Consider the following 27,681-nt stretch of genomic DNA (forward strand, 5'->3'; position numbering starts at 1 on the left):
ATTCTAAATTTTTACCCAATTATAATTCCTCCCACGGGCACATACAATGTAAAATGAAATGATATCAATATTATAAATCCTCAACTTCAAAAGCGCGAGAGAGAGAAAGCTAGATTTGGTGAAGATATTTATGAGATGTTGGAACTATTAATAAAAAGCAGCTCCAGTTTTGAAGACAATGCAATACTGTAATGTTCAAGGATACTTTTTTCCCTCTTCTCTAGGAGAGACAATGCGGTAAAAATAAGGTAACAACACAAGTGAAAAAAAAAGTTTTGCCAAAAGTAGTTAGATTCATTAAAACAATCACTATTTTATACTTGCACTGACTATCTTTTAATTTTTGTGTAAGTTAAATCAATACTGAATTTCAGGGAGATCTACACACATTACAAATCACATCTATATTGTCAATAACGAATGACTTTGTATTGTGAAAAGATATGTTGAAGGACATAGCGGCAATGTATTTTACAGCTATAAACTGCTCAGTTGCATCATTTCTTAGCAATGATTTAAGCATGAAGTGACATATCGCAAAGGTTGCAGTAAACTATTTTAGAAGTGATACTTCATGAGAAGGGAGCTAGAAACGATTTGGAAACAGGCAAATCAATGACTACAGTACAAATTCCAGATTTATTGCAAGTAAAGGCTTAAAACTCATCATTACTGGAATTTACTGAAGCAAAGATCTCTCTTATTTATGAATGTTTGTGTTTATTTTTTCCATTAACTGAATGTAAAATTTATAAATGAAGTTTATATTGTGTTTATAGGTTGTATATTAGCACCTGTCTAGTACACCTGTAAAAAAATGGGTTTTTATATATTCAGGCAGTGAATATAAAGGCAAAGGTACAAAAAGGGTACTATCTGGGCTTACCAATATAGGGGGCTCATTGCTAATCATGTAGTAAATTCTGGGTTGGTGTCAATAGAAACAAATTGTTATTTTAGCTCCAACCTGTAGCAGCAAGGATAACCAGTGAGAAGAAATGTTCTATGTTTCAGTTCCTTTTAGGATGTACATACTTTGACAGAAGAAAAAGAATTATGGAGAACTGAGGTCAGCTTTGTTTTTTCTTAGAAAATTCTCATTGGGTAGTTTCCCAGTACATACCCGACTACAGTTCTGCACATGGATCGTGTGTTCAGATGCTGGCTCCATACTTATAGCCAGGCCCAGAAATCTTAATGTGTCTCAGCTTCCACTCCTAGTTACAGCTGAACTCCATGTATGGATTGTGTTGTATATAGTTACATTAGTCCAGCTTGGACCAATGTGGGTATGCATACTCATACCTGTGCGACTGCGGTTGAAGTGGAAAGATACTGTAGTTGTTGCTGCTACTTCAGTTATTGTCTTCCTGGTCCAGAAGCAGAAGAAGTCTTCCTGGTCTGGAAGCAGCTACCCTGCTGCATTGTAACCACAGGGGGTCACTGGCTGCCATTTAATGCAAAGAGTTCTCTGATTGGGCGATGTGGAGATTGTGACAATACCACTCCATCTCTCCACCTCAACCAATAACAAAATATCTTCCATTCTTCAAGAAAAATGCTATTGCACCCGTGCCAAGTGAGGGACCACTTGTTACTATGCATCAGTCCAGCGCTTGGAATGGGACCCAGAAGACAGCTGTGCTTAGTGTAGAACTAGCAAATACTACTGTGATTTTCTGCTTTTGCAGAAGTCACAAAGTTATGGCAGATGCATACTTACATTGGTCCAAGCTGGATCAATATAACTATGCAACAAAATTGATACATGAAATTCAGCTTTAACCAAAAGTCTCTGAAATTCAAAGACCAGTATGTCTTAAACCAACGATAATGAAAATGATCTGTAAGTTCAATAATTCATTTTAATCTAGACAGTTCTACCTAGGGATCCAATAAAAGTTTGCAGTTCAGCAATGAACCATAATTACCTTCATAATTATTATTGAATTTGATAACTTCCCTGTAAGAGTTTTGTACTTGGTATATTCTCTAGATGCTACCATAGAATAAAAGTATCCATTAAGCAAAAAAGCTTGTAAAATTTGCTAAGATGTAGCAAAATATAATAATTGACACTGTAATTTAAGAGAAATGTGTTTTGAACATTGAAGTTAAAAGTGTTTTTCTAGTGTTTTACACCATTTAAGGCATCTTGATGCTTTACAAATTGTATGGCATATGGTGGATTCCTGAATTCTTAAAGCAGTATTAAACCCCAAACCAAAAATGTATTCTATTGCAGCTTAGCAATCATTAGATGTGGTGGCTACTTCAATTTTCTTTTCTTTGTCATTTTTCTCTCAGTTTTCATCTGGTGATCTGGCCAATAACACACCTCCTGTATTAGTGAGACACAAATCTGAAGGACTGAGCACAGGAGATACAGCAGACATCAGCATTGTCAGTCCAAGGAGGAGGGTAGTGTTAAATGTATACGCCGATTTAGAGCCACTAACAATTTGAAGCAAAACTCCAGCTCACACTTTATAATCAGTTGCAGCAAACCGTTTATTTTTATTTTTTTTTTCTTTTGGCATAAAGCTTTTTCATGAATAAATAAAAGCGGTTTATTTTAATCACCCCTGCCATTGTTAAGTGGTTTGTCTCATCCATGTAAACTGATACATTCTGCTGGAGAGCTTGTGCTGTGAAATGCAACAGACTTGTTGGTTGGATTACCAGATGAAAATAGAAGAAAGAAAGCCTAAAAAAAGGAAATACAGCCATTCTATGCTTGAGGGTAAAAAAAATTCTGGGTGGAGCTCCCCCCTGCCCCCCCTTATACTTACCTGAGCCCCAAGTCAATGCAGCAATGTGCATGGGGGCAGCTTCACTCCCATTTCTTTTTCTCCTCATTGGCTCATACAGCAGTGGGAGCCATTGGCAGCTGCTGCTGTCAGTCACAGCCAGTAAACCAACGAAGAGAGAGTGAGGGCGGGGCCAAGCCTCACTCTGTATGTGAATGAACACACAGAGCGCAGCTTGAGAGCAAGCCTGCTCGAGTGCCCCCATATCAAGAGGCTTGTTAATGAGGGCACTCGTCGGCAGGAGGGAGGAGCCAGCAGCGCCAGTGGGGGACCCAAAAAGAAGCGGATCAGGGCTTCTCTGTGCAAGACTATTGCATGGAGCAGGTTAGTATAACATGTTTGTTGTTTTGTAATAAAAATTTCCTTCAGAATTACTTTACATTCCCTATAGACATTTTTTAGAGAATGATGAGTGGCACAGTGGTGTAGTGGTTAGCACTCTCACATAGCAGTAAGAAGGGTCGCTGGTTCAAATCCCAACTATGACACTACCTGCCTGGAGTTTGCATGTTCTCCCTGTGCCTGCATGGGTTTCCTCCAGGTACTCCGGTTTCTTCCCACAACCCAAAGACATGCAGGTAGGCCAATTGGCTTCTGTCCAAAATTGGCCCTAGTATATGAATGGGGACCTTGGATTGTGGGCTCCTTGAGGGTAGGGACCGATGTGAGTATGCAATGTACAGGGACAATTGTAGACACTCACTCAGGTTGGACTGGTGTCTTTATTCAACCTTACTAACTATGAAACTATGTATCTTCAAATTATTTGCACTCATGTTTGTGTGCCTCCTATAACAACATATGAGCTGAATGATCTTCTATATTGTCATCCAAAGGGATAATGGGGTAAAAGACTTTTCATTATGATGTAAAGCACCATAATTGGCATATGGTTGGAAATTGTTAGGCTTTGTTTCTTGGCTTCTATGAATGGAACGGTCAACACATGATTTAGAATTGCTTTAAGACATACCATTGTTCATGAAAAGACTAAGGCCTTTTAATGGATGCTACTTTTTAAAAAGCAATTTCACTTATATCAAGAGTAGAATTATGGCTTCCTCAGAAGAACTTTAATAACAGCATCATTTTCACTAGGTTCCTGGTAACAAGAACAAATCTATTGTAACAGGAAAATAGCTTACACACTTTAATTGAAATTTTGCAGTTTTACTTGTGAGATTTTGAAACCTTTATTGGTTCAAGCTGATTATAGCAGAGGTATTAAAAAGTTACATCTGTTTACTACATATATAATTGCATTAGCTTTTTAAATATGATTTTTATAATATTCTTGTGTTGAATTAACATTTTGATGACTTTCTATAGATTAACCATAAAAACAGACTATAATAAATAAGACTGTAGCATGTATGGTTAGGATAAATGAATACAATAATAACAGAGCGTGCTTTCTTGTGCAGCAATTTGTATCCTACCGTGCCTAAATGGTGGTCGCTGTACAGCACCATACAAATGTGAGTGTCTGAATGGATGGAATGGATCTCGCTGTCATCTTGGTGAGTACCTTTGTTTATGGTTCTGCTTGGAAATGTAGTGTTTAAAAGTTGAACATAAGCATTTTTCTGATATTTTATAGACTGAAAAAGTAAGTACAGAATGGAGGTAAATATTCACACTTATCTGACATTAACCAGTTGTGGACATTGGGCTTGCTACACGCACCCAAAAATCATTATTAAAGTATGCATACACATGTAGCACTGTCCTTCTCCCCACTCATTTGCTAGAAATGTCATGCTGTAAAAATGACAGCAGGAATTTGCTGTGTAAATACAGCCACTATTACAGACATATACTACCTGTCAAAGTATTTATAAATACTGTGCAGCTGCAGGATTTAGAGATCTATCATATGATGTCGGTTAAAGCAAGCAGACATTTTAAATAACAAGTATTTGACCTCTTAATAAAAATTTAGTTTACCCTAATCAACCATAATTAACTAATTTTTCCCCTAGCTAATATTTTCAAGCAATTTTTTTTCTTTCTGATACTTTGTGTTGCAATATAGACCCAAAATTGGACAAAAAATCCTTTATTTTATTTGCAAATAACATTGCAATGTTTTGCGCCATAATCAAAATTTTATTTTTATTTAAACAGAACAAATATAAAGGTATACTTTTATCTACAGTGACACTATTATATTAGATTGATCTTGATCAAAATAAAAAGTTGTTTTTTTTTGTAGTTTTTCATGTTATTGGTCTATGGATTGCTTAAAAATAAAAGATGTTTGCAAGACAGTATCATAAAAACAAAGGTCTCGCCCTTTGGGACTTTTTATGAGGTGTGCACAATAGGCAATGAAACTGACAAATATTAATACAATAAAAACATTTATTGCAGAAATAATCACATATGAAAGAGTAGCATAAACAAAGGCAAAGCCGATTCAATAGTACATGGTTAAAGATTGCATTGTATTAGAAATACATGAGTATACATAACATCTATAACATCCGACATGTTTCACGAGATGTCACTCACTCTTTAGGGGTGGATGCATGTAAAATATATCTGGAAATGAATGATCAAAAAGGTAATGTAACACATGAATAAATGGTGGACAAACGGTAAGAGGGGCCTCAAAGAAAAAGGAAAGACCCCATACTTACCAATCGGCAAGGCCTGGGTGCCTCTGGCTGTGTTCACCGAGGATGGCAGCAATACAGTGGTGTGAAAAAGTGTTTGCCCCCTTCCTCATTTCCTGTTCCTTTGCATGTTTGTCACACTTAAGTGTTTCGGAACATCAAACCAATTTAAACAATAGTCAAGGACAACACAAGTAAACACAAAATGCAATTTGTAAATTAAGGTGTTTATTATTAAAGGTGAAAAAAAATCCAAACCATCATGGCCCTGTGTGAAAAAGTGATTGCCCCCTAAACCTAATAACTGGTTGGGCCACCCTTAGCAGCAACAACTGCAACCAATCGTTTGCGATAACGTGCAATGAGGCTTTTACAGCGTCCTGGAGGAATTTTGGCCCACTCATCTTTGCAGAATTGTCCTAATTCAGTTACATTAGAGGGTTTTCGAGCATGAACGGCCTTTTTAAGGTCATACCACAACATCTCAATAGGATTCAGGTCAGGACTTTGGCTAGGCCACTCCAAAGTCTTCATTTTGTTTTTCTTCAGCCATTCGGTGGTGGACTTGCTGGTGTGTTTAGGATCATTGTCCTGCTGCAGAACCCAAGTTCGTTTCAGCTTGAGTACACGAACAGATGGTCGGACATTCTCCTTCAGGATCTCTTGGTAGACAGCAGAATTCATAGTTCCTTTTATCACGGCAAGTCTTCCAGGTCCTCAAGCAGCAAAACAGCCCCAGACCATCACACTACCACCACCATATTTTACTGTTGGTATAATGTTCTTTTTATGAAATGCAGTGTTCCTTCTACGCCAGATATACTTGGACACACACCTTCCAAAGAGTTCCACTTTTGTCTCATCCGTCCACAGAATGTTGTCCCAAAAGTCTTGGGGATCATCAAGATGTGTTGTGGAGAAATTGAGACGAGCTTTGATGTTCTTTTTGCTCAGCAGTGGTTTTCTCCTTGGAACTCTGCCATGCAGGCCATTTTTGCCCAGTCTTTTCCTGATGGTGGAGGCATGAACGCTGACCTTAACTGAGGCAAGTGAGGCCTGCAGTTCCTTGGACGTTGTTGTGGGGTCTTTTGTGACCTCTTGGATGAGTCGTCGCTGCGCTCTTGGGGTAATTTTGGGCGGCCGGCCACTCCTGGGAAGGTTCACCACTGTTCCATGTCTTCGCCATTTGTGGATAATGGCTCTCACTGTGGTTCGCTGGATTCCCAAAGCTTTGGAAATGGCTTTATAACCCTTTCCAGACTGATAGATCTCAATTACTTTCTTTCTCAATTGTTCCTGAATTTCTTTGGGTCTCGACATGATGTGTAGCTTTTAAGGATCTTCTGGTGGACCTTACTGTGTCAAGCAGCTCCTATTTAAGTGATGCCTTGATTGTGAACAGGTGTGGCAATAATCAGGCCTGGGTGTGGCTAGAGAAATTGAACTCAGGTGTGGACAACCACAGTTATAGTATGTTTTAACAAGGGGGGCAATCACTTTTTCACACAGGGCCATGATGGTTTGGATTTTTTTTCACCTTTAATAATAAACACCTTCATTTACAAATTGCATTTTGTGTTTACTTGTGTTGTCCTTGACTATTGTTTAAATTGGTTTGATGTTCCGAAACACTTAAGTGTGACAAACATGCAAAGGAACAGGAAATGAGGAAGGGGGCAAACACTTTTTCACACCACTGTATATGCTTGGGAAGGGAGCTGAGGGAGTGCAACCAGCCAAAAATCCCGACCAAGGAACAATGGGAAGGCGGACATGACATGGGTGGAAATTAGAGACCTTGGAGGTCCTAAATGATCCATTCAGGTGTCAACTATAACATAGTATGATATAATAAGTATATAATTAAACATTGCTACACAAAGTATATAATGGAATGCATGTATAAACCAACCTGTTGCAATGGTAAGACAGATACAGGCCAAAGAAGGAATGTGTTCAAAACTGCAGATATGTGAAAAGGGATGTCAAATAAGGCAAACCCTAAAAGGAAAAGGGGAAATGTGAAAAAGTATGAATATAAACAACATAACCAGGCACAAGAGAGTGCATGAGAAGGATGAAAGATATATACCTGTGTAGAATCAGTAGCTTGCAGCAGTAGAGTGAAGTGCCCTATGCGAAGTGAGAGTAAAATGAAAGATCCCAGCCATGTATGCTCTCCCATTTATAACCCCACAAGGGCTCCAACGGGCGCTGCCCCTGGATAATCAGTTCAGGTGTCAACTATCATGGGCGTCTGCAGAACTTTTTTCAGGGCGGGCATTATTTTAGGGTCACTCATGCACTGCCGCTTTTCAACAATGCTATTATCACATTATCATGGTCAGAGTCTGCATAGTACAGTCACTAGTATAAGTAATGGATAATGGCCAACAGGCCCTCTTACCGCCCCTTTTCGACAATGTCATTATCACATTATCATGGTCAGAGTCTGCATAGTACAGTCCCTAGGATAAGTAATGGATAATGGCCAACAGGCCCTCTTACCACTCTCAATCTCTCTCTTGATCGAACTGTAGCCTCCTTCCTGTGGAAAATGGGGCCACCAGTCTTTGAGACTACATGTCTCATGATGCTCTCCTCACCTAATCTCTTTTGATTGGCCCTCAGTTATGGCCAGTAGAAAAGGAGCGGACAGGAAGCTGGGTGGGGGAACCTGGTGAGAGCCGCCATCTCTTCTCCCTGACAGGAGAGAGAAGAGGCGAGTGGGGCAAACCTCTGACAGCCCGCAGCTCGCCTTTCTCCTGTCACAACGCCGCAGAGTTCTCGGCTGGACTGAGCAGGGAAAAGAGCCAGCAGTCACACTACACTGATGGGGGGGCTTGACAGCACCTTGATGGTGTCACCCCACTGGCGGGTGGCACCCAGGTGAGGGCTGCCCGCACCCTGATAGAGAGGGGGGGGCACTTTACCCCCCTTGCCCCTACCTGCGGACGCCCATATCAACTATAATATCGTATATGTATATAATTGACCATTGCTAAATTAGCAAAATGTTCATGAAGTATATAATGGAATGCATGAATGTATATATAAACCAACCTATTACGATGGTAGGACGGATAATGGGGCCAGGGAGGAATGTGTACAAGGCTACAGATGTGTGAAAAGGGATTGTGAAAAAATGTGAAAAACATAGCCAGGCACATGGCATTGCATGAAGTGCTTGGTTTGAAGGATAAATGGTTTGTGTACCTGTGTTAGATCAGTGGCTTGCAGCAGCAGAATGAGCTGTCCCATGTAGAGTAAAAGAGTGATATTAAACTGAATATAATAAGAAGAAGAAATCCCAGCCATGTGTGCTCCCCCATTGAAATCCTCACAAGGTCTCCAGCAGGCTCCGCCCTAACACCATGTATGGGGTGGCATGGCACGCTGGCGCTGAAATGCCAGCTGCCAGTGAGGGTGCGCAAGAGTGGGCTACCCTCAACCATCCTAGATGACAAACCATGCCCATGAGCATTGATGCAGTTTCCGTGGACATCATGCGATGGTCGTGGAAACCTATCACCAATATGCTGGAGGCCCCGTCTGTCTCTAAGGGCAGAGGGAGACAGCAGGAAGTATGAATAACCTCCCTTGGTGCACATCACAGCTCCCCACGCAAACAAGCCACCGCTGCCAGCCGTGGGGAACAGATAGAGGCCAAAGCTTTGACCAGCAGAAAAGTGGCCTATTTGTATGGATATACTGAACTAAACATGTGGTATAGAATATATGTTTATGGGGATGAGGGTGGCATCAGACCAGGTTGGGCTAAATGGGTGTCTTCAACCCAGGAATGATGTAAATAAAAGAAAGGTCTGGTGTCACCAGTGACACACCTACATCCATGATATTTCAATAAAAACAAAAGTATCGCCCTTTGGGACTTTATATGAGGTGTGCACAATAGGCCAATGAAATTGACAAATATAAATACAATAAAAACATTTATTGCAGAAATAATCTCACATAAAAGAGTAGCATAAACAAAGGCAAAGCCGATACAATTGTACATGGTAAGTGCCGGTTCACACAGGGGCGACTCAGACTCAAGTCACCTCAGGTCGCACAACATGTAGAAATCAATGTAAGTGAATGAGAGCTGTCTTAATGCACACTACTGAAGTTGCTCCGACTTCAGAAAAGGTTCCTGTACTACTTCAATCCGACTTGTAGGCGACTGGTACCCATTGATTTCAATGGAGGTCGCCTCCAAGTCGGATCTCCGTCTATACGGAGGCGACTCTCAGAGAATTATCAGCTCTCAAAAGGAGTTCCCACCTGAGAGCTCATTCTCTGATTGGTCACGGCAAGTCGCCTGGCCTGGGGCGACTTAAAGTAGTGTTGTAAGTCGCGTCCAAGTCACGTCAAGTCACATCACATCAAGTCACGTCCAAGTTGCCTCCAAAAGTCGTGTTGCCCCTGTGTGAACCGAGCCTAAAGATCGCATTGCATTAGAAATACATGAGTATACATAACATCTGTAACACTGACGCGTTTCACGAGATGTGACTCGCTCTTCAGGGGTGGTTCAAGACAGTATCACCAAAAGAAAATATTGTAGTAAAAAATAAAGATACATTAATTATTTTGCTATTCTAAGTAATGATGAAGTTATTGCCAAATAAACAGGCCCATAGCTGAAATATAAAAATAGTTTTGTTTCATAGGGAGTGCATATGTGTGAGAGCTGAAATAATTAAATTGGGAAAAAAAAGAAATTATATATACACTATATTTCCAAAATTATTGGGACACCTGCTTTTACACGCGCATTAACTTTAATGGCAACCCTGTCTTAGTCCGTAGGATTCAATATTGAGTTGGCCCACCCTTTACAGCTATAACAGTTTCAACTCTTCTGGAAAGGCTGTCCACAAGGTTTAGGCATGTGTCTATGGGAATGTTTGACAGAAGCACATTTGTGAGGTTAGGCACTGATGTCAGACTAGAAGGCCTTGCTCAAATTATCCGCTCTAATTCATTCCAAAGGTGTTCTAACGGGTTGAGGTCAGGACTGGACTCTGTGCAGGCCAGTCAAGTTCCTCCTCCCCAAACTCACTCATCCATGTCTTTATGGACCTTGCTTGTGCACTGGTCCAAATCATTGGGTGGAGTGGATAGTGTGGGGTTGCTTTTCAGGGGTTGGGCTTGGCCCCTTAGTTCCAGTGAAGGGAACTCTTAAGGCGTCAGCATACCAAGACATTTTGGACAATTTCATGCTCCCAACCTTGTGGGAACACTTTGGGGATGGCCCCTTCCTGTTCCAACATGACTGTGCACCAGTGCACAAAAAAGGCCTCAACAAGGCTGCAACGCTCACAGGGAACGGAGCTCGGCACTGTGACAGATCAAGCAAGACATGGCAGCTCCCAGATCACAGCAGGGAGACATTGCGGGATCCAGGGGACAAGGTAAGTAACCTCCACATGGATCCTGTGATGCAATCCGGAGTCTGGCTCAGGGTTACCTCTTTTGGTACTGAAATCTCACCCCAAGCCAGACACGGGAATACCACCAGGGATGTACTGTGACCTATAAACTGTACAACTCAATTGAAAAACAAACTGAATTCTTTTAGAGGAGTAAAAAAATAAAAAAAATAATGTAGTTACAAGAGTGTGCACACCCTCTTATAACTGGGGATGTAGCTGTGTTCATAATTAAGGGATCACATTCAAACCCATGTTAAATAGGAGTCAGTACACACCTGCCATCATTTAAAGTGGCTCTGATTAACGTCCAGAAAGAGTGTAACACTGCTCAGACTGTAGGCAGAGAATTCCTCATGGGTGCTGGCCCCGACTCACCACTGTCAATAGTAATTTAAAAAAAGGGAAAAATTGGTCGCACACCATGAAAGGAACAGCTCTTGCAGAAAGACTTCTTTATTGACAGAGTGCCAAGGGACGTTACAGGAATAACAAGCACGAGTTATTTGTGCAAAACGCATCTACAAATATTCCTGTAATGTCCCTTGGCACTCTGTCAATAAAGAAGTCTTTCTACAGAAGCTGTTCCTTTCATGGTGCGCAACCAATTTTTCCCTTTTCTTCAATGCCTCTGATTAACCCCAAATAAAGTTCAGCTGTTCTATCAGGTCTTTCCTGACATTTTGTAAGTCGCATCTTACAGCAAAAGCCATGGTCTGCAGAGAGCTTCCAAAGCATTAGCCCTTATACACACGGTCGGACATTCTGATGGACAATGTCCGATAGGACCAAGTTGTCGGATAATCCGACAGTGTGTGGGCTCCATCGGACTGTTTCCGTCTGAGTATCTGACGGACCAAGTTTTCCAGCTGGGCTATAAAATTTTCCGACAACATGATCCGATCGGACTTTGTCCGATGATGTGTACAGAATTCCGATCAGACAAAGTGCCACGCATGCTCAGATCAAATTCCTAGACCAAAGCTATTGGCTACTAGCCTGACCGTAGTCCCGTCCTAATGAAATAACGTTGTCACGTTAAGTACGATCGGATTTTCTGACAACTTTGTCCAACTGTGTGTATGCAACAGTTTCGGACAAAATCCGATGGATTTGTTTGTCGGAATGTCCGACCGTGTGTACAAGGGCTTAGAGGTATCTCATTGTTAAAAGGTATCAGTCAGGAGAAGGGTGCAAAGGAATTTCCAAGGCATTACTGTAGACTTTCCATGGAACACATTGACGACAATCATCATCAAATGGAGAAAATATGGCACGATAGTGACATTACCAAGAACTGGACATCCCTCTAAAATTGATGAAAAGACGAGAAGAAAACTGGTCAGGGAGGCTGCCAAGAGGCCTACAGCAACATTAAAGGAGCTGCAGGAATATCTGGAAAGTACTGGCTGTGTGGTACATGTGACAACAATCTCCCGTATTCTTCATATGTCTGGGCTATGGGGTAGAGTGGCAAGACAGAAGCCTTTTCTTTTGAAGAAAGAACACATCTGAAGTCTCCCAAAAGAATGTGGGAAAATGTGTTATGGTTTGTTGAACTTTTTATCCATAATTCTAAAAGATATGTTTGGTGCAAAAACAACACTGCACATTACCAAAAGAACACCATACCCACAGTGAAGCATGGTGGTGGCAGCATCATGCTTTGGGGCTGTTTTTCTTTAGCTGCAACAGGGGCCTTAGTCAAGGTAGCGGGAATTATGAACAGTTCCAAATACCAGTCTATATTGGCACAAAACTTTCAGGCTTTTGCTAGAAAGCTAAATGTGAAGAAGAACTTCATCTTAAAGCATGCCAATAACCCAAAGCACGCATCCAAATCAACAAAGGAATGGCTTCACCGGAAGTAGATTAAAGTTTTGGAATGGCCCAGCCAGAGCCCAGAACTGAATCCCATTGAAAATATGTGGGGTGATCTGAAGAGGGCTGTGCACAGGAGATGCCCTCGCAATCTGACAGATTTGGAGTACAGTAGTTTTGCAAAGAAGAGAAGTCGAGATGTGCCATACTGATAGACTTATACCCGAAAAGACTGAGCTGTAGTAAAATCAAAAGATGCTTCAACAAATTATTAGTTTAAGGGTGTGCACACTTATGCAACCATATTATTTTATTTTTTTTATTTTTACTTCCCTCCACCTAAAATATTTGAGTTGTATATTTTATAGGTCACATTAAAGGTGGAAAATGTTCTGAAATTATTTATCTTTGTCTCATTTTTTACATCACAGAAACCTGACATTTTAACAGGGGTGTGTAGATTTGTTATATCCACTGTATCTGAAAAGTGTGGCATGCATTTGTAGTCAGCCACCTTTACTCTGATACCCCTAACTAAAATCTAGTGGAACCAATTAGTGAATAGAGTCCACCTGTGTGTAATTCATTCTCAGTATAAATACAGCTGTTCTGTGAAGCCCTCAGAGTTTTTTTAGGGAAAGTGTATGCAAGGAGAGCATTAATCAGAGAAGCAGCCAGGAGGCCCATGGTAACTCTGGAGGAGCTGAAGAGATCCACAGCTCAGGTGGGAGAATCTGCCATTGTTGAAAGAATGCCATAGGAAGTCCTGTTTGCAGTTTGCGAGAAGCCATGTGAGGGGCACAGCAAACATGTGGAAGAAGGTGCTCTGATCAGATGAGACCAAAATTTTATTTTTTAGCCTAAAAGCAAAACGATATGTGTGGTGGAAAACGAACACTGCACATCACCCTGAACACACCATCCTTACTGTAAAACATGGTGGTGGCAGTATCATGTTGTGGGATGCTTTTCTTCAGCAGGGACAGGGAAGCTGATCAGGGTTGATGGGAAGGTGGATGGAGTGAAATACAGGGCAATCTTAGAAGAAAACCTGTTAGAGTCTTCAAAAGACTTGAGACTGGGGTGGAGCTTCCAGCAGGAAAATGACCCTATACATAGAGCCAGAGCTACAATGGAATAGATCAAAGCATATTCATGTGTTAGAATGGCCCAGTCAAAGTCCAGACCTAAATCCAATTGAAAATCTGTGGCAAAACCTGAAAATTGCTGTTCACAGACACTCTTCATCCAATCTGACAGAGCTTGAGCTATTTTGCAAAGAAGAATGGGCAAAAATGTCACTTTGTAGATGTGCAAAGGGGACGTATATGTACGCCATTTTTCCCACCCATGCCATTCTGCCAACATATATCGTCATGCAGCAGGCGGGAAGCAGAACAATGAGTAACTGATAAATTACTTATCTGATTTGCCAGTTCTTTGCTTTCAGTTCAGGTGCTGCTGTATAGGGCTCAAGTGACACGTGTGACTTTTGTGTAGAGTTATTTGAAGACTCCTGCTGCTATCAGACAAACTCCTGTGAGGAGGGAGTGGGGGTGGCTTACTGGCAGTGTGTGTGTCTGTAGATGTACACAGCGCGGCTAATAAGCACTCCATCATGGGTGCCCCTTAGCACCCAGCTTGCCACAGGGGTGCTTGGAGGAGGAAGGAGCAGAAAGCATCAGCAAGGGACTGCCAAGGAACAGGAAGGTATAATTTTTCTTTGTCTACTAAAAAAATATAGCCTTTAACCATTTGACCTCCAAAAGATTTACTCCCCATCATGACCAGGCTGTTTTTTGCGATACGACACTGCCTTATTTTAACTGAAAATTGTGGGGTCATGCAAAGCTGTACATAAATTAAATGTATGTCCTTTTTTCCCACAAATAGAGCTTTCTTTTGGTGGTATTTGATTGCCACTACGTTTTTTGTTTTTTTTTTGTGTTATAAACAAAAAAAACGACAATTTTGAAAAAAATATATTTTTTTTACTTTCTTCTATAAAACATATCCAATAAAAAAAATATGTAAAATCAAATTTCTTCATAAATTTAGGCCAATATGTATTCTGCTACATATTATTGGTAAAAAATCCCAATAAGCTTATATTGATTGGTTTGGTTTGCGTCTACAAACTATGGGACACATATTGGAATTTTTATTTATGTAATTGTTTTTATACTAGTAATGGCGGTGATCAGCAACTTACTCTGTGTGTCACTAACAAGTAATGATGAATAAACAATATAATAGTATGATCAAAATTCTCAAATATGCAAGGGGGTTATTTACTGAAGGAAAATCCACTTTACACTTGGAAGTAAAGTCGCTGTAGATCCGAGGGGGAGATGCAAGGAAAATAAAAAACAGCATTTTAGCTTGCACATGATTGGATGATAAAATCAGCAGAGCTTCCACTAATTTCAGATCTACCCCTTAGATTTAGAGCGACTGCACTTCCAAGTGCACTTTCAGTGCAAAGTGGATTTGCCTTTCGTAAATGACCCTCAAAGTATCAATATCATCAAATTAAAATGTCATTGTTGCAAAACAGACATCAATAATGAGATTCTGATTGCTCCGATTTTAGTAAATGTCCCTTTGTGAAATTTGATCACACTCCTATATTGTGTATTCATCAGTAATTTTAGTGACACACAGGGGGATTTACTAAAACTGATGTACACAGAATCCGGTACAGCTGTGAAAAGTTATCAATCTGCTTCTAACTTCAGTTTATTAAATTAAGCTTTGACAATAAAATGTAGAAGCTGACTGGTTACTATGCACAGGTGCACCAGATTCTGTGTGAGACAGTTTTAGTAAATCTCCCCCACAGAGTCACTCGCATTGATTTCTCAATATTTATTTCATATTATTGACATTCAGTTTTGTCATAATAAGTGTGCCACCTTTATATACACATACTATAGCATACATTTTTGTATTACAGCTGTGTGTCAGACACCATGTCAAAATGGCGGCCGATGTGTGAGACCAAATAGGTGCAACTGTCCTCCAAGCTGGTCAGGACCTGACTGTTCTAGGTATGTACTTTATCTTTGTATAGTAAATAACATTCAAGTAAAATGCTGCCTAATTTATGCATTGCTTCTCTAGTTAATACAATCCCAAGAAAATCAACGGGAAGCGCCTGAAATGTGCCTGCAAAGCAATTTTGTCAGCAGCGCTTTGTGGGCGCTTTTAACTCTTTATTTGGCCACTAGCAGGGGTTAAAAGCGCCCAATAGCGCTGGAAAAATGCTGGTAAATCGCTGCTAGTTTAAGTGGTGCTTTACAATTTTTTGTCGGGCGCTGACATTGTGAAAGGGCTCTTAAAGCACTTGGGCTTTCACATTGGGATTGCAGATGAGGCTTTTTTCAAGCGCTTTACAGGCACTTTTTTTAACGCTAACGCGCCTACAAAACGCATGCAAAACGCCTCAGTGGGAAAGGGGTTTTAACCCATTATTTGGCCACTAGCAGGGGTTAAAAGCGCCCCAATAGCGCTCAAAAAATGCTGGTAAAGCGCTGCTAGTTTAAGCGCCGCTTTACAAACATTTTTCGGGCACTGACATTGTGAAAGGGCTCTTAAGACCCCTTTCACACCGAGTGCGTTCTGCAGGCGCTATAGCGTTAGAAATAGTGCCTGCATTCCGCCCTCAAACTGCTGCACCATTGTCTCCAGTGTGAAAGCCCGAGGACTTTCACACCTGAGCGGTGCACTGGCAGGACGTCAGGAAAAGTCCTGCAAGCAGCTTCTTTGGAGCGGTAAAGGAGCGGTGTGTTTACCGCTCCTCCACCGCTGATCCCCATTGAAATCTATTGCAGCGTATTGCTGCCAGTTTTAACCCTTTCTCGGCCGCTAGCGGGGTGTAAAAGCGCCCCGCTAGCGGCTGAAATGCACTTCAAATCCAACGGTAAAACGGCACTTAAAATAGCGACGTTTTACCGCCGACTCTACGGGCATGGCAAGCCCTCTAAGGCCCCTTTCACACCGATCGTTTTTCAGGCCCCTTTCACTCCAGTGTGAAAGCCGGAGGGCTTTCACACTGGAGCGGTGCGCTGGCAGGACGGTGAAAAAAGTCCTGCTAGCCGCATCTTTGGAGCAGTGAAGCAGCAGTGTATTCACTGCTCCTACCCATTGAAATCAATGGGGCAGCGCGGCTATACCGCAGGCAAAGTGCCTCTGCAGTGGCGCTTTTCGGGTGGTTTTAAACCTTTTTCGGCTAATAACGGGGGTTAAAACCGCCCCGCTAGTGGCCTCATACCGCTGCTAAAAATAGCACCACTTTACCGCTGATTTACCAAAACCATATAAAATGAGGTCAAATCTGAACACTTTCAGTTTGTGTGCAATCAGGCAGGCCCTTGTACTACACAGTTGAAGGTAAATCTAAAGGAAATTGAATAAGAAAATTGTATGGTGTATGGCCAGCCTTAGAGTGGCCTTTTATTGTGGCAAGCCAAAGCCACACCTGTGCAATAATCATGCTGTCTAATCAGCATCTTGATATGCCTGTGAGGTGGATGGATTATCTTGGCAAAGGAAAAGTGCTCACTAACACAGATTTAGACAGATTTGTGAATAATATTTGAGAGAAATAGGCCTTTTGTGTACATAGAAAAAGTCGTAGATCTTTGAGTTCAGCTCGTGATAAATAGGTTGCAAACACAAAAGTGTTGCATTTATAATTTTGCTCAGTGTATATGTGTGTGTGTGTTTTAACTGGTATTAGGCGATTTGCTTGGAGGTCCGCTTTCGTTTTTCACAAAATGGATACATTTCTGGAGTGTCACATTAATATACAACAGGACAATGTATACAACAATCATTACTCCAGTCACTTTGGATCAAAGGTGCTTAGTTTCAATTGCATGCATTGTATTGCCACTGGAGTGCATATATTCTTATCAGGGGGTAGGATATCCGGGTGTGGGGGGGGGGGGGGGGGGTCGTATTATAGTTTTATCAGGGGGTAGGGTATCTTATTATATTCTTATCAGGGGGTAGGAATCCTTCTCCAGGATCAAAGGATCTATACATCTTTAAATAAACAGTAAATGGAAAGAGCCTTTCTGTTATTTAGGCCCAGTGCAGAGTTACAAAGAACACTGCTGTCTGATTTAAAGAAAAGCTGTATTGGGAAAAGGATTGTTAACTATTTTTGCAGACATAAGATTTCTAGCTGCCTGACTGTGTTTGAATTTAATACTTTTTCAGCTACTGGACTGAATTGAGCATACAGGCAGCAAATGAAAACTCTTGTAAACTTGTAATAGATCAGCAGCAATACAAAGCACTGAAGCCATTAAATTGGCAGGATGGCCAAGCAACTATAACCCCAATTTCAAAAAGATTGGGGCGCTGTATAAAATCTACATATAAACAGAATGCAATGATTTGCAAATCTCATAAATCCACATTTTATTCACAATAGAAAATAAAAAACCTATCAAATGTTTAAACTGAGAAAATGTACAATTTTAAGGAAAAATAAGGTCATTTTGAAAGTGATGGCAGCAACACGTCTCAAAAAAGTTTGGACAGGGTGATATTTAACAAGGTGTAGGAATGTTGTTCTATTCTTGCCTAACACAATGTTCTAACTGCTCAATAGTCCTGGGTCTTCTTTGTTGTATTTTTGTTTCAAGGTGCACCAAATATTTTGATTTTTTTTTTCATCAAATAGAACTGTATTGAACGAACAATAAATGAGAAGCAGTACAGAATACCAAATCTTTTACATATTAAGCATAAATATTCAACAATTGGTATGTAGCACTAAATCACATAAAAGCTGTACATCCGCATATGACTCAGAAGGAACAAAAAAACAATCAAACAATAGACTATTAAGCATAGAGACCCCAGTTGAAATACTCATTCCATTAACTGTTATATCCCCTTTACAATAGCAGATGGTCCATAATTAGATCAACCGGAGCTAGACCAGGAACATCCAGCCAAGATGCCCAGATTTTGTTGATTTTTTTCACATTATCCCTCTGCTAATATATGTATTTTTCTAGCCTGATAGTATCACCCATTTGATTCAGCCATTCCTTCACTGTAGGGCACCAAATATTTTCAGTTGGTAAAAGGTCTGGACTCCAGGCAAGTCATTTATGCACTTGGACTTTTCTACTATGAAGCCATGCTGTTGTCATATAGACGTATGCAATTTAGTCTTGACCTGCAGAAATATGCAAGGCCTTCCCTGTAAAAGACATCATCTGGATTGGAGCACATGCTGCTCTAAAACCTGGATGCATCTTTCAACATTGATGGGGCCTTTCCAGATGTGCAAGCTGCTCCATATGCACTAATGCACCCCTATACCATCAGAGAAGCAGGCTTTTGAACTGAGCACTGACAACAAGCCAGGAGGTCCCTCTCTTTAGTCCAGAGGTAGCGCCAATTGTTGCCAAAGAGAATGTCAAATTTTGATTCGTCTGACCACAGAACAGTTTTCCACTTTACAACAGACAATTTTAAATTAGTTTTGGCCCAGAGAAGACGGTGGTGTTTCTGGATCTTGTTCAGATATGGCTTCTTCTTTGCATGATAGTGCTTTACCTTCCATTTTTGGATTGCATGGTAAGTTATGTTGACAGACACAGATTTTTGAATGTATTCCTGAGCTCATGTGGTGATGTGCATCACAGAATCATGCTTGTTTTTAATGCAGTGCCGTCTGAGGGCACGAAGATCACGGGCATTCAATATTGCATTTTGGGCTTGTCACTTGCGCATAGAAACTTCTCCAGATTCTCTGCATCTTTTGATGATATTATGTACTGTAGATGATGATACACTTCTGAAATTGTTGAACAATTTTTAGGCTTTTTTACACAGATTGGTGAATCTCTGACCATTTTTTCTTTTGAGACACTCTGACTCTCTAAGATGCTCTTTTTTATACGCAATCATGTTACTGATCTCTTACCAATTTACCTAATCAGTTGAAAAATATTCTTCCAGCTCTTTGTTGTTAGTACCACTTACTTTGCAAGCTCTTTGTTGCCCTGTCACAACTTTTTTGAGACATGTTGCTGTCAATTTTAAAATTACCTTATTTTTTTCTTAAAATTGTACATTTTCTCAGTTTAAACATTTTATATGGTTTCTATTTTCTATTCTGAATAAAATATGGGTTGTTGAGATTTGCAAATCATTGCATTCTGTTTTATGTAGATTTTACTCAGCATCCCAATTTGTTTGAAATTGGGGTTGTAGTATTTGCAGAAGTGAAGAGCAGTAATGGTAGTTTGCGTTTTTCTATAAAAAACAGGTTTCCATTAAACAGGACTAATATATACCTGATATAGTGGCATGCCTAGTATATCTGCCACCTGGGGGGTGCCATATTAATCGGGTGCAGACTCTCTGGGGGTGCTGTGGCCACCCAGATTTTTTTTGTTAAACACCACACACACAAAAATGCCCCCCTAAGTATGCCACTGCGCTGACCTATAATACTAGAAGGTTTTAAGTAATTAAATAGGAAGTTATGCAAGGTCTGATGCAAGGTCTGTGGTTTTCACTTTGGATTCACAAAGCCCTTTATATAAATGAGCACGGCATAGCAATATATACCAACTGCCTTACTTTTTTGTGTGCTTTAATTTATTTTCGAATATAATTTGTGTTTCCCTTTGATGTGCCACAGCTGTAGTTCTCATCACGTCCTAACTGTTTCTCTCATTTTTTTTTGTTTCTTTCAGGAAAAGAAAAAATGGGTTTTCGCCTTTCTAGCCATAAATTGATTTTGTTGCACAAAAGAAACTCTATTTTTCCCAGGATCTGATCTGGAGTTCATTTTAATTCAAATTGGAGTGCCATAATGTGATATATTTTCTTATGCTTGTGTATTTTTTAAGGTTCATCTGTATTTTCATATGCAAATGTATGTATTATTAATATGCTGCTCAAGGTTGAATGTTAATTGAAGATGGTTTGTGTATATATTTTCCCCCAGTGTTGCAGCTCATCTAAATACTATGTGTGTTTATATGTACTTTGCTGCCTAAGGCAACTGTAAGGAATATACTTGTGATGACACATAATTATAGTAAACAAAAAATTGCAATTCAAATACTAGTATGGTGAAAAAGATTAATGTTTACCTATGTTAATATATCTTTGTTGTTTTATTGTTAACTGAAAACCGAAATCAGCACAAAACCTGTTTATTTTTATTTTTTCAATGTGTTGTTGATATCAGTTATCATACGAAACATTACACATTTTATAATAAAAAGACAGAACTTTTTTTTGTTATGGTAGCTTATTTCAATTACCCAGCTTTCTGTTAATATACTACATTGCATAATAATGAATAAGCAAAATATTAAACGGTAAGGGGTCCAGTTATAAAGCAGCTGTATGACCTTACAAAAAGGTGCATATAAAGCACATTGGTGTGCTTTACGAATATTATTACTGTTATACAGGATTTATATAGTACCAACAGTTTGCGCCTCACTTTACAACATGAGGGCAGACAGTATAGTTACACTACAATTCAATACAGGAAGAATCAAAGAGTCCTGCTCATTAGAGCTTACAATCTAGAAGGGAGGGTCAAGTGAAACAAAAGGTAATAACTATGGGGATGATCTGATGGAGAAAATAAAAGTACAATTGTTAGGTAGGGGCAAAATTGGCTCCTCTGAAGAGAAGGATTTTCAGGGATCGTCTAAAAGCAAACAGAGTAGGAGCTAGTTGCACAGATTGGGGTAGGGCAGGGATATGCAATTAGCGGACCTCCAGCTGTTGCAAAACTACAAGTCCCATCATGCCTCTGCCTCTCGGTATCATGCTTGTGGCTGTCAGAGTCTTGCTATGCCTTATGGGACTTGTAGTTCTGCAACAGCTGGAGGTCCGCTAATTGCATATCCTTGGGGTAGGGAGTTCCAAAGGACAGGAGAGGCTCTGGAAAAGTCCTGAAGGTGAGCATAGGAGGAGGAGACAAGGGAACTATAAAGGAGGAGGTCTTGGGAGGAATGAAGGGAACAATTAGGTTTGTATTTTGAGACTAGGTTAGTGATGTAGCTGGGGGTCGAGTTGTGGGTGGCTTTGTGTGTTGTTAGAATTTTTAATTTAATTTGTTGGGTGAGTGGAACCCAGTGGAGGAATTAACAGAGAGGGGTGACAAACACTAAACAGTTTTTAAGGTGGATGAGCCTGGCAGAAGCATTCATTATGGACTGAAGGGAGGATAGCCTATGTAAAGGTAATCCTGTGAGGAGGGAGTTGAAGTATTTGAGGCAGGAGATGACCAGGGCCTCATCAGGGAGCTTTGTGGTGTCATTGGTTAGGAAGTGGCGTATTTTGGGGATGTTGCAGAGATTGAAGCTGCAAGATTTGGACTGTTTGGACTTGGGGCCGAAAGGATAGTTCAGAGTCCAGGGTTACACCTGGAACCTTGGCATGCAGGGATAGGCTGATGATAGTGCTATCAATATTGACAGAGAATTCAGGGGAAGAGGCATGTGGTGGATGAAAAATCATGAGTTTAGTTTTGGATAGATTCAGTTTGAGGAAGTGGTGTGACATCCAGGCTGATATATCTGTTAGTAAATTAGTGATACGTGAGAAGACTAAAGGAGGGAGCTGAGGGGTAGAGAGATCGTTTTGGGTGTCATCAACATATAGATGGTATTGACCCAGGGAGGAGGTGTAGATGGAGAATAAGAGAGGTCTAAGAACAGAATCTTGGGGGACCCCGCCAGAGAAAGGGAGAGGAGGAAGTAGAATTGTAAGTAACGCTAAAGGTGCTGTTGGATAAATAGGATGAGAACCAGCAGAGTACAGTCACAGAGACCAAAGGCGTGGTGTTTTTTTAGGAGGAGGTGTGGTCCACTGTGTCAAAGGCAGCAGAGAGGTCCATGAGTAGAAGCACAGAAAAGTGTCCATTGAATTTAGCTATTATCAGATTGTTTTTGAGTTTTAAGAGAGCAGTATCTGTGGAGTGTTGAGGGCAAAATCCAGACTGAAGGGGATCAAGAAGGTTATTCTCAGTGAGGTGGTCGCTCAGTCGGTTGTAGATCAGACGTTCAGGGAGTTTGGATAAAAAGAGGAGTAAGGAGATGGGGTGTAGGTTGTTAAGATTGGTGGGGTCTAGTGAGGGCTTTTTAAGTATGAGGGTGACTAATGCATGTTTTAGAGAGTTGGGGAAGATGTTAGAGAGTGTAGAATAGAGACATAGGGTGAAAATTTGTGAGGGAACAGGGTCATGGGGCAGGTGGTAAGGTGGACATTAGAGAAAAGTTTAGCAACCTCATCTATAGTGGGGGGATTGAATGAAGGAAGTAATGATTGTACATGGGGACATAGGGTGTTAAGTAGAGAAAGTATCTGTACAGTGGAGATCTCACAGATTGTATCAATCTTATGTTTGAAGTGATTGGTGATCTCCTGGGTAGTGAGTAAGTTAGTGGTTGGAGGAGGAAGTAGAGAGTTGAAGGTAGAGAAGAGTTGACGGGGACGCTCTGTCAACTCATTGGGTCTGGTGGGAGTGAGCCCAGAGAGGGTAAACATAAGAGAGGGCAGCAGGAGAAGTAGTGTTGGACTCATAAAGCCAGGTTTTTGTAATGGCAGTAGATTAAATGAGCTAGCGATAAAGAGGTCGTGGAGAGAAGTGAGTTAGTTAAAGACAGAGCAGGCATTCCAAAGAGCACAAGAGAAGGGGAGTCTGGCTTTGGGAAGAAGAAGAGGAATGGAAACTAAATTGTGTGGATTGCAGCTGCTGTCAGAGGGTGCAGGGTGATGGGTGTGTTGGGTACAGTAAAGTGATGGAGGCCCAGGGTTCAGGGATATATCACCAGATGTTAGGATAAGCAGAAGGGTGAGGGAGGTAATGTGGAAGTGTGATTTATATGACGGGACATGCCCCAGTGTCCTGGAGTTTTTATTATGCTGTGGATTTAGAATTAAGAGTTGGTGATTGCAGTAATAAGGAAAAGACAGAAGCGAGGGAGGGAATTATATATAAGCTGTGGGGTGAGGAAGAGGGGTGAAGGAAAGAGAGTTTAAGGAGAGAGGACACAAGTGTCAGAAGAAGTGGTATTGAGTGCATGTTGAGTGGAAGGAGAGATGAAGGGGTGAAGAAGAGGCATGAAGGAAAGAGAGTTTAAGGAGAGAGGACACAAGTGTCGGAAGAAGTGGTATTGAGTGCATGTTGAGTGGAAGGAGAGATGAAGGGGTGAAGAAGAGGCATGAAGGAAAGAGAGTTTAAGGAGAGAGGACACAAGTGTCAGAAGAAGTGGTATTGAGTGCATGTTGAGTGGAAGGAGAGCTGAAGGGGTAAACAAGGTCACCTGCGTGCTGTGTAGTGTTGTTCAAAGTATTTTCCTGTGTACTTTCACTTTGTGCATTCGCTGAAGTACAGAGTCAGAAGTGCTCCCACTTAAATAAATACCCCCATTGTAGAAAGAACCCGAGCAACAAATGTGCCCCCTTGAAAATGTGCCTTCCCCATAAAGCTGCTTTAGTTTTATACTGTTGGGGGTGGGGTTGGTGCTTGCCAATTTACTAGTCAGGAGTTAATAAAGGATAGCTGCCCAGCAGGGCTAAATTTCCACTTCAGAATCTGACTAGCAACGGGCAAAATTGTAAAGATAATAAAAGGCCATAATTTAGGTGAGACATTAGGGAGAAAAAAATAAACATCAGAATGGGGAGAGGGCTGCAGATGGTTAAGCAGAAAGAACATACCAGACTAACACAAACATAAGAGAAGCAATCACTTTTCCGTTTTTCAATTGTGGGTGGATGTGAGTCAGTTGCAACATACCATAGCAACATACAAACAAGGAAAACAATTACTTTTCAGTTTTTCAATTCTGAGGTGATGTGAGTCAGCTACAGCTGATACAGCAGATGATGCAGAGTCAGAAGTGCTCCCACTTAAATCAATACCCCCACTTATAGAAAGAACCCCATCAGCAAATGTAGCCCCCTGCAAATGTGAATATGCACTATACTTTGATTTTCTTCAAGACATCAAACAAAGGAAGCCTAAAATTAATTTTAATGGTTTGAAAATGTGTCAGAAGCCGGGGAGTCCAGTCATTTGACCTGTCAAAATCATGTGACTGGGATATCCTACTATCATGGAGTTTTCTCTCCAGTGTACATTCTGACTGGCACAGAAAAACTCCACTCTGTGCTGTGCATTTTATAAATGACACATTAAATGCAGGTGCAGAATGAAATGAACCTGCAAAATAGTTCCCTAAATATGGTTTCAAACATGCTGCCCTAGCCCGACTATCTAATCCTTCCCACGGTAAATCTCATTTTTGGCTTCTGATACACCCTTACTTAGAGTTGACAGACACATCATTTTTGGAATCCATGGCTTGGTTTACACCACTGCTTTCTAATGTATTCCCTACAACAGTTTACACTCCAGTGGTGATCTTTGCACATCAGATCTCAGTTGCTAATCTTTAGTGACCATTGATAGGGTGACGCACCCTCCTTATTGCATTTTTTTTTTTTAATTAAACAATTATGCATATGCAGAGAGTGAAACACCTTGGGAAGACTTGATAAATTGTGCTTGTGCAGTCTAGAAATCTCTGGAAGATCTGTGAAACCAGTGGGTGATTCAGACACTTTTCAGCTAATTTACCAGATTTCAGTGAAGACAGAAATTATAAAAATAAAAAATATAAAAAAATGCTGCGCTTGTGTAAAGTCAACAAAATCTCTAGGGCAACCCCCAGGGATGAGTTTGTACTGATGATTACGTATTAATAAAAACCAGCATCATGCAAATATACAACAAAAGTGTCAATGTGCAAGAAACAAAAATATATATATTTCTGTGGTGTAAACAATATGAAAATTTCTGTGAAAAAACAGACCAGTAAACAGTCTGTGCTAAACAGACAATGTGAGTAAAATTTCCTCTTTTAATTGCTATATATAGTCCTATTTAAAGGAAACATAGAAGTAATGCCTCTTCAAATGATGGTAGACAAGGATGGACGGATTTCTCCATATACCATTCACAAATATGCATAGATAACAGGAAGACTGGGTACTCTTACCACAGAAGATGGACACACATGCCTTATAGCGGTGGGTCAAACAGGCATTCAGACCATCCGATCCAGCAGGTCTTTAATAGGAATCGGTAATGGTATGATGATATACCTCGATGACCCCATCTGGGGTGGTAAACGTTGAATGATATAAACCAGAAACTCCAACAGGTAGACATGCCTATATAGGAAGTCGATCACCAGCTGGAAAAGGTGTATGGTACTCCAAACGGCATCTGTACCTCCAATTTCTGCTGACTGTGATCTGTCTATTGTTAACACTGCTATGGTATATCACATGAGAAGGCCAGCCTAGTCAGGTCACCTGTCAGTAGAAACTGAAGGTACAGATGCCGTTTGGAGTACCATACAATACTCATCCCTGGGGGTTGCCCTAGAGATTTTATTAACTTTACACAAGCGCAGCATTTTTTATATTTTTAACTTTTTGTACAATTCACTATATTGTGGATGCCAGCTGCTGACTCATTGCTTTTTCAGATCTATCAGTAGCGCAACTTTTTCTATAAAGACAAAAAGTATGCATTTTTACATTGATACAAATGATATGATTGATCATGTGGCTTACAGTATACAGTTTAGGCATCTAACCAATAATGTTTAGAGGTCAAGTATTTCCCCAAGTATTATGGCTTACTGAAGTACTGTGTGATGGATAGAATTTTGAACAAAAATTCTTAGGAAAACCCAAACGAAAATTCTTAGAACATTATTTTGTCATTTAAAAGATTTTGTTTGCTTTTAACATTTGATTTTGGAATGACTGGACTTTACCAATTGAAAATCACATGAACTTTTAAAAATGTGTTCATTTTTCCACCCTGCTCCTAATTTTCCAGTCACTGCAGTTGAAAACTAACTTCAATTTGACCCATTAATGATTAAAAGATGAAAAACCCTTCTTAGAACTTTCTTTTCCTAAGAATATTCATGCAAAATTCTATCCATCTATGACCCACTTAAGCCGTCTGGTATGTTTACACATATCCACTTGAGTGTTGGTGATCTGTAAAGAACTAGCTTTTTTTTCCAACAAGCTGTAAAGAGACATATTAAAACACATGAAAAAGAGTTGAAAACACAACCAGATGGATATCAGCAAGTCAGAATCATACTACTGAACTATAATTTCCAGTGCATGTTTAAATCTGATTGGGGCTTTTAGAAACCATACTCAGTTGGTGCCAGCAGGAAGTAGAAACAACCATTTTTGCACTTTTCCCATATATACAGTATATTTTAGCGGAAAGACTTTCTGTCTGAGTCAGTGAAAATCAAATATACATTTGTATGATCACGTACTTTGTAAATATGCGCCTTTAGTGACTTAAGCAGATACTGATTTCTGTTGGGAAACAAAGAAATGCCAGGTTTCATCTATTTTTGCTTGACTCGGATTATTTTTAGCTATTAGGAATATAACGGAAATTTTTTATCAATACTCACCGTAATTTTCCTGTCCTGGTCCGTCCTCACGTCAACACACTATGGGTTAACTGTTCCTCATTAACCCTCAGGACAACCTTCTTCCCGCGTTATAAATCCCTCTCCCTCCCTCCCCCTCGTGTTCTTTTGTAGAGGTGATAGGCCGCTTAGGGAGGGAAGCAAAGTTCTGCTGACGTGAGGACTGGAAGTAAATGAAAATTATGGTGAGTATTAATAACAATTTTCCGTTTTCCTTGTCGTCCTCCCGTCAGCACACTATGGGATATACCAAATTCAATATAGGGTGGGAAAGAAACGACAAAGACTGTCAGGGATGCAATCGCAGAACTGGCGTTCCTGCCAGGAACCATCACGGTCGCACTGGGCAAATTCCCGGGTGCATGCGTGCACACAGGTGCGCGACAACGGCAGGTGCACGCAGATGCGCCAGTGCGCATGGATGCGCGCCAACGCGCACGCTGACTTA

General features: G+C 40.6%; 1 protein-coding gene across 1 annotated transcript in view; it reads left to right on the forward strand.

Moving 5' to 3' along the window:
* SVEP1 (sushi, von Willebrand factor type A, EGF and pentraxin domain containing 1) overlaps positions 1-20,964 on the forward strand; it is a 481,292-nt gene extending 460,328 nt beyond the window's left edge. Inside the window, exons 48-50 of the mRNA XM_077475265.1 lie at positions 4,235-4,330; positions 15,644-15,737; positions 20,418-20,964. Of these exons, the coding sequence (XP_077331391.1) occupies positions 4,235-4,330; positions 15,644-15,737; positions 20,418-20,448 (221 nt within the window). The 3' untranslated portion in view covers positions 20,449-20,964. The remainder of the gene's footprint in view (positions 1-4,234; positions 4,331-15,643; positions 15,738-20,417) is intronic.
* The last annotated feature ends 6,717 nt before the right edge of the window (positions 20,965-27,681 follow it).

This window comes from Lithobates pipiens, unplaced genomic scaffold (genome assembly GCF_037356315.1).
Source record: "Lithobates pipiens isolate NorthernLeopardFrog02 unplaced genomic scaffold, aLitPip1_a1.2 Scaffold_13, whole genome shotgun sequence".
NCBI classification, from domain to species: Eukaryota; Metazoa; Chordata; class Amphibia; order Anura; family Ranidae; genus Lithobates; species Lithobates pipiens.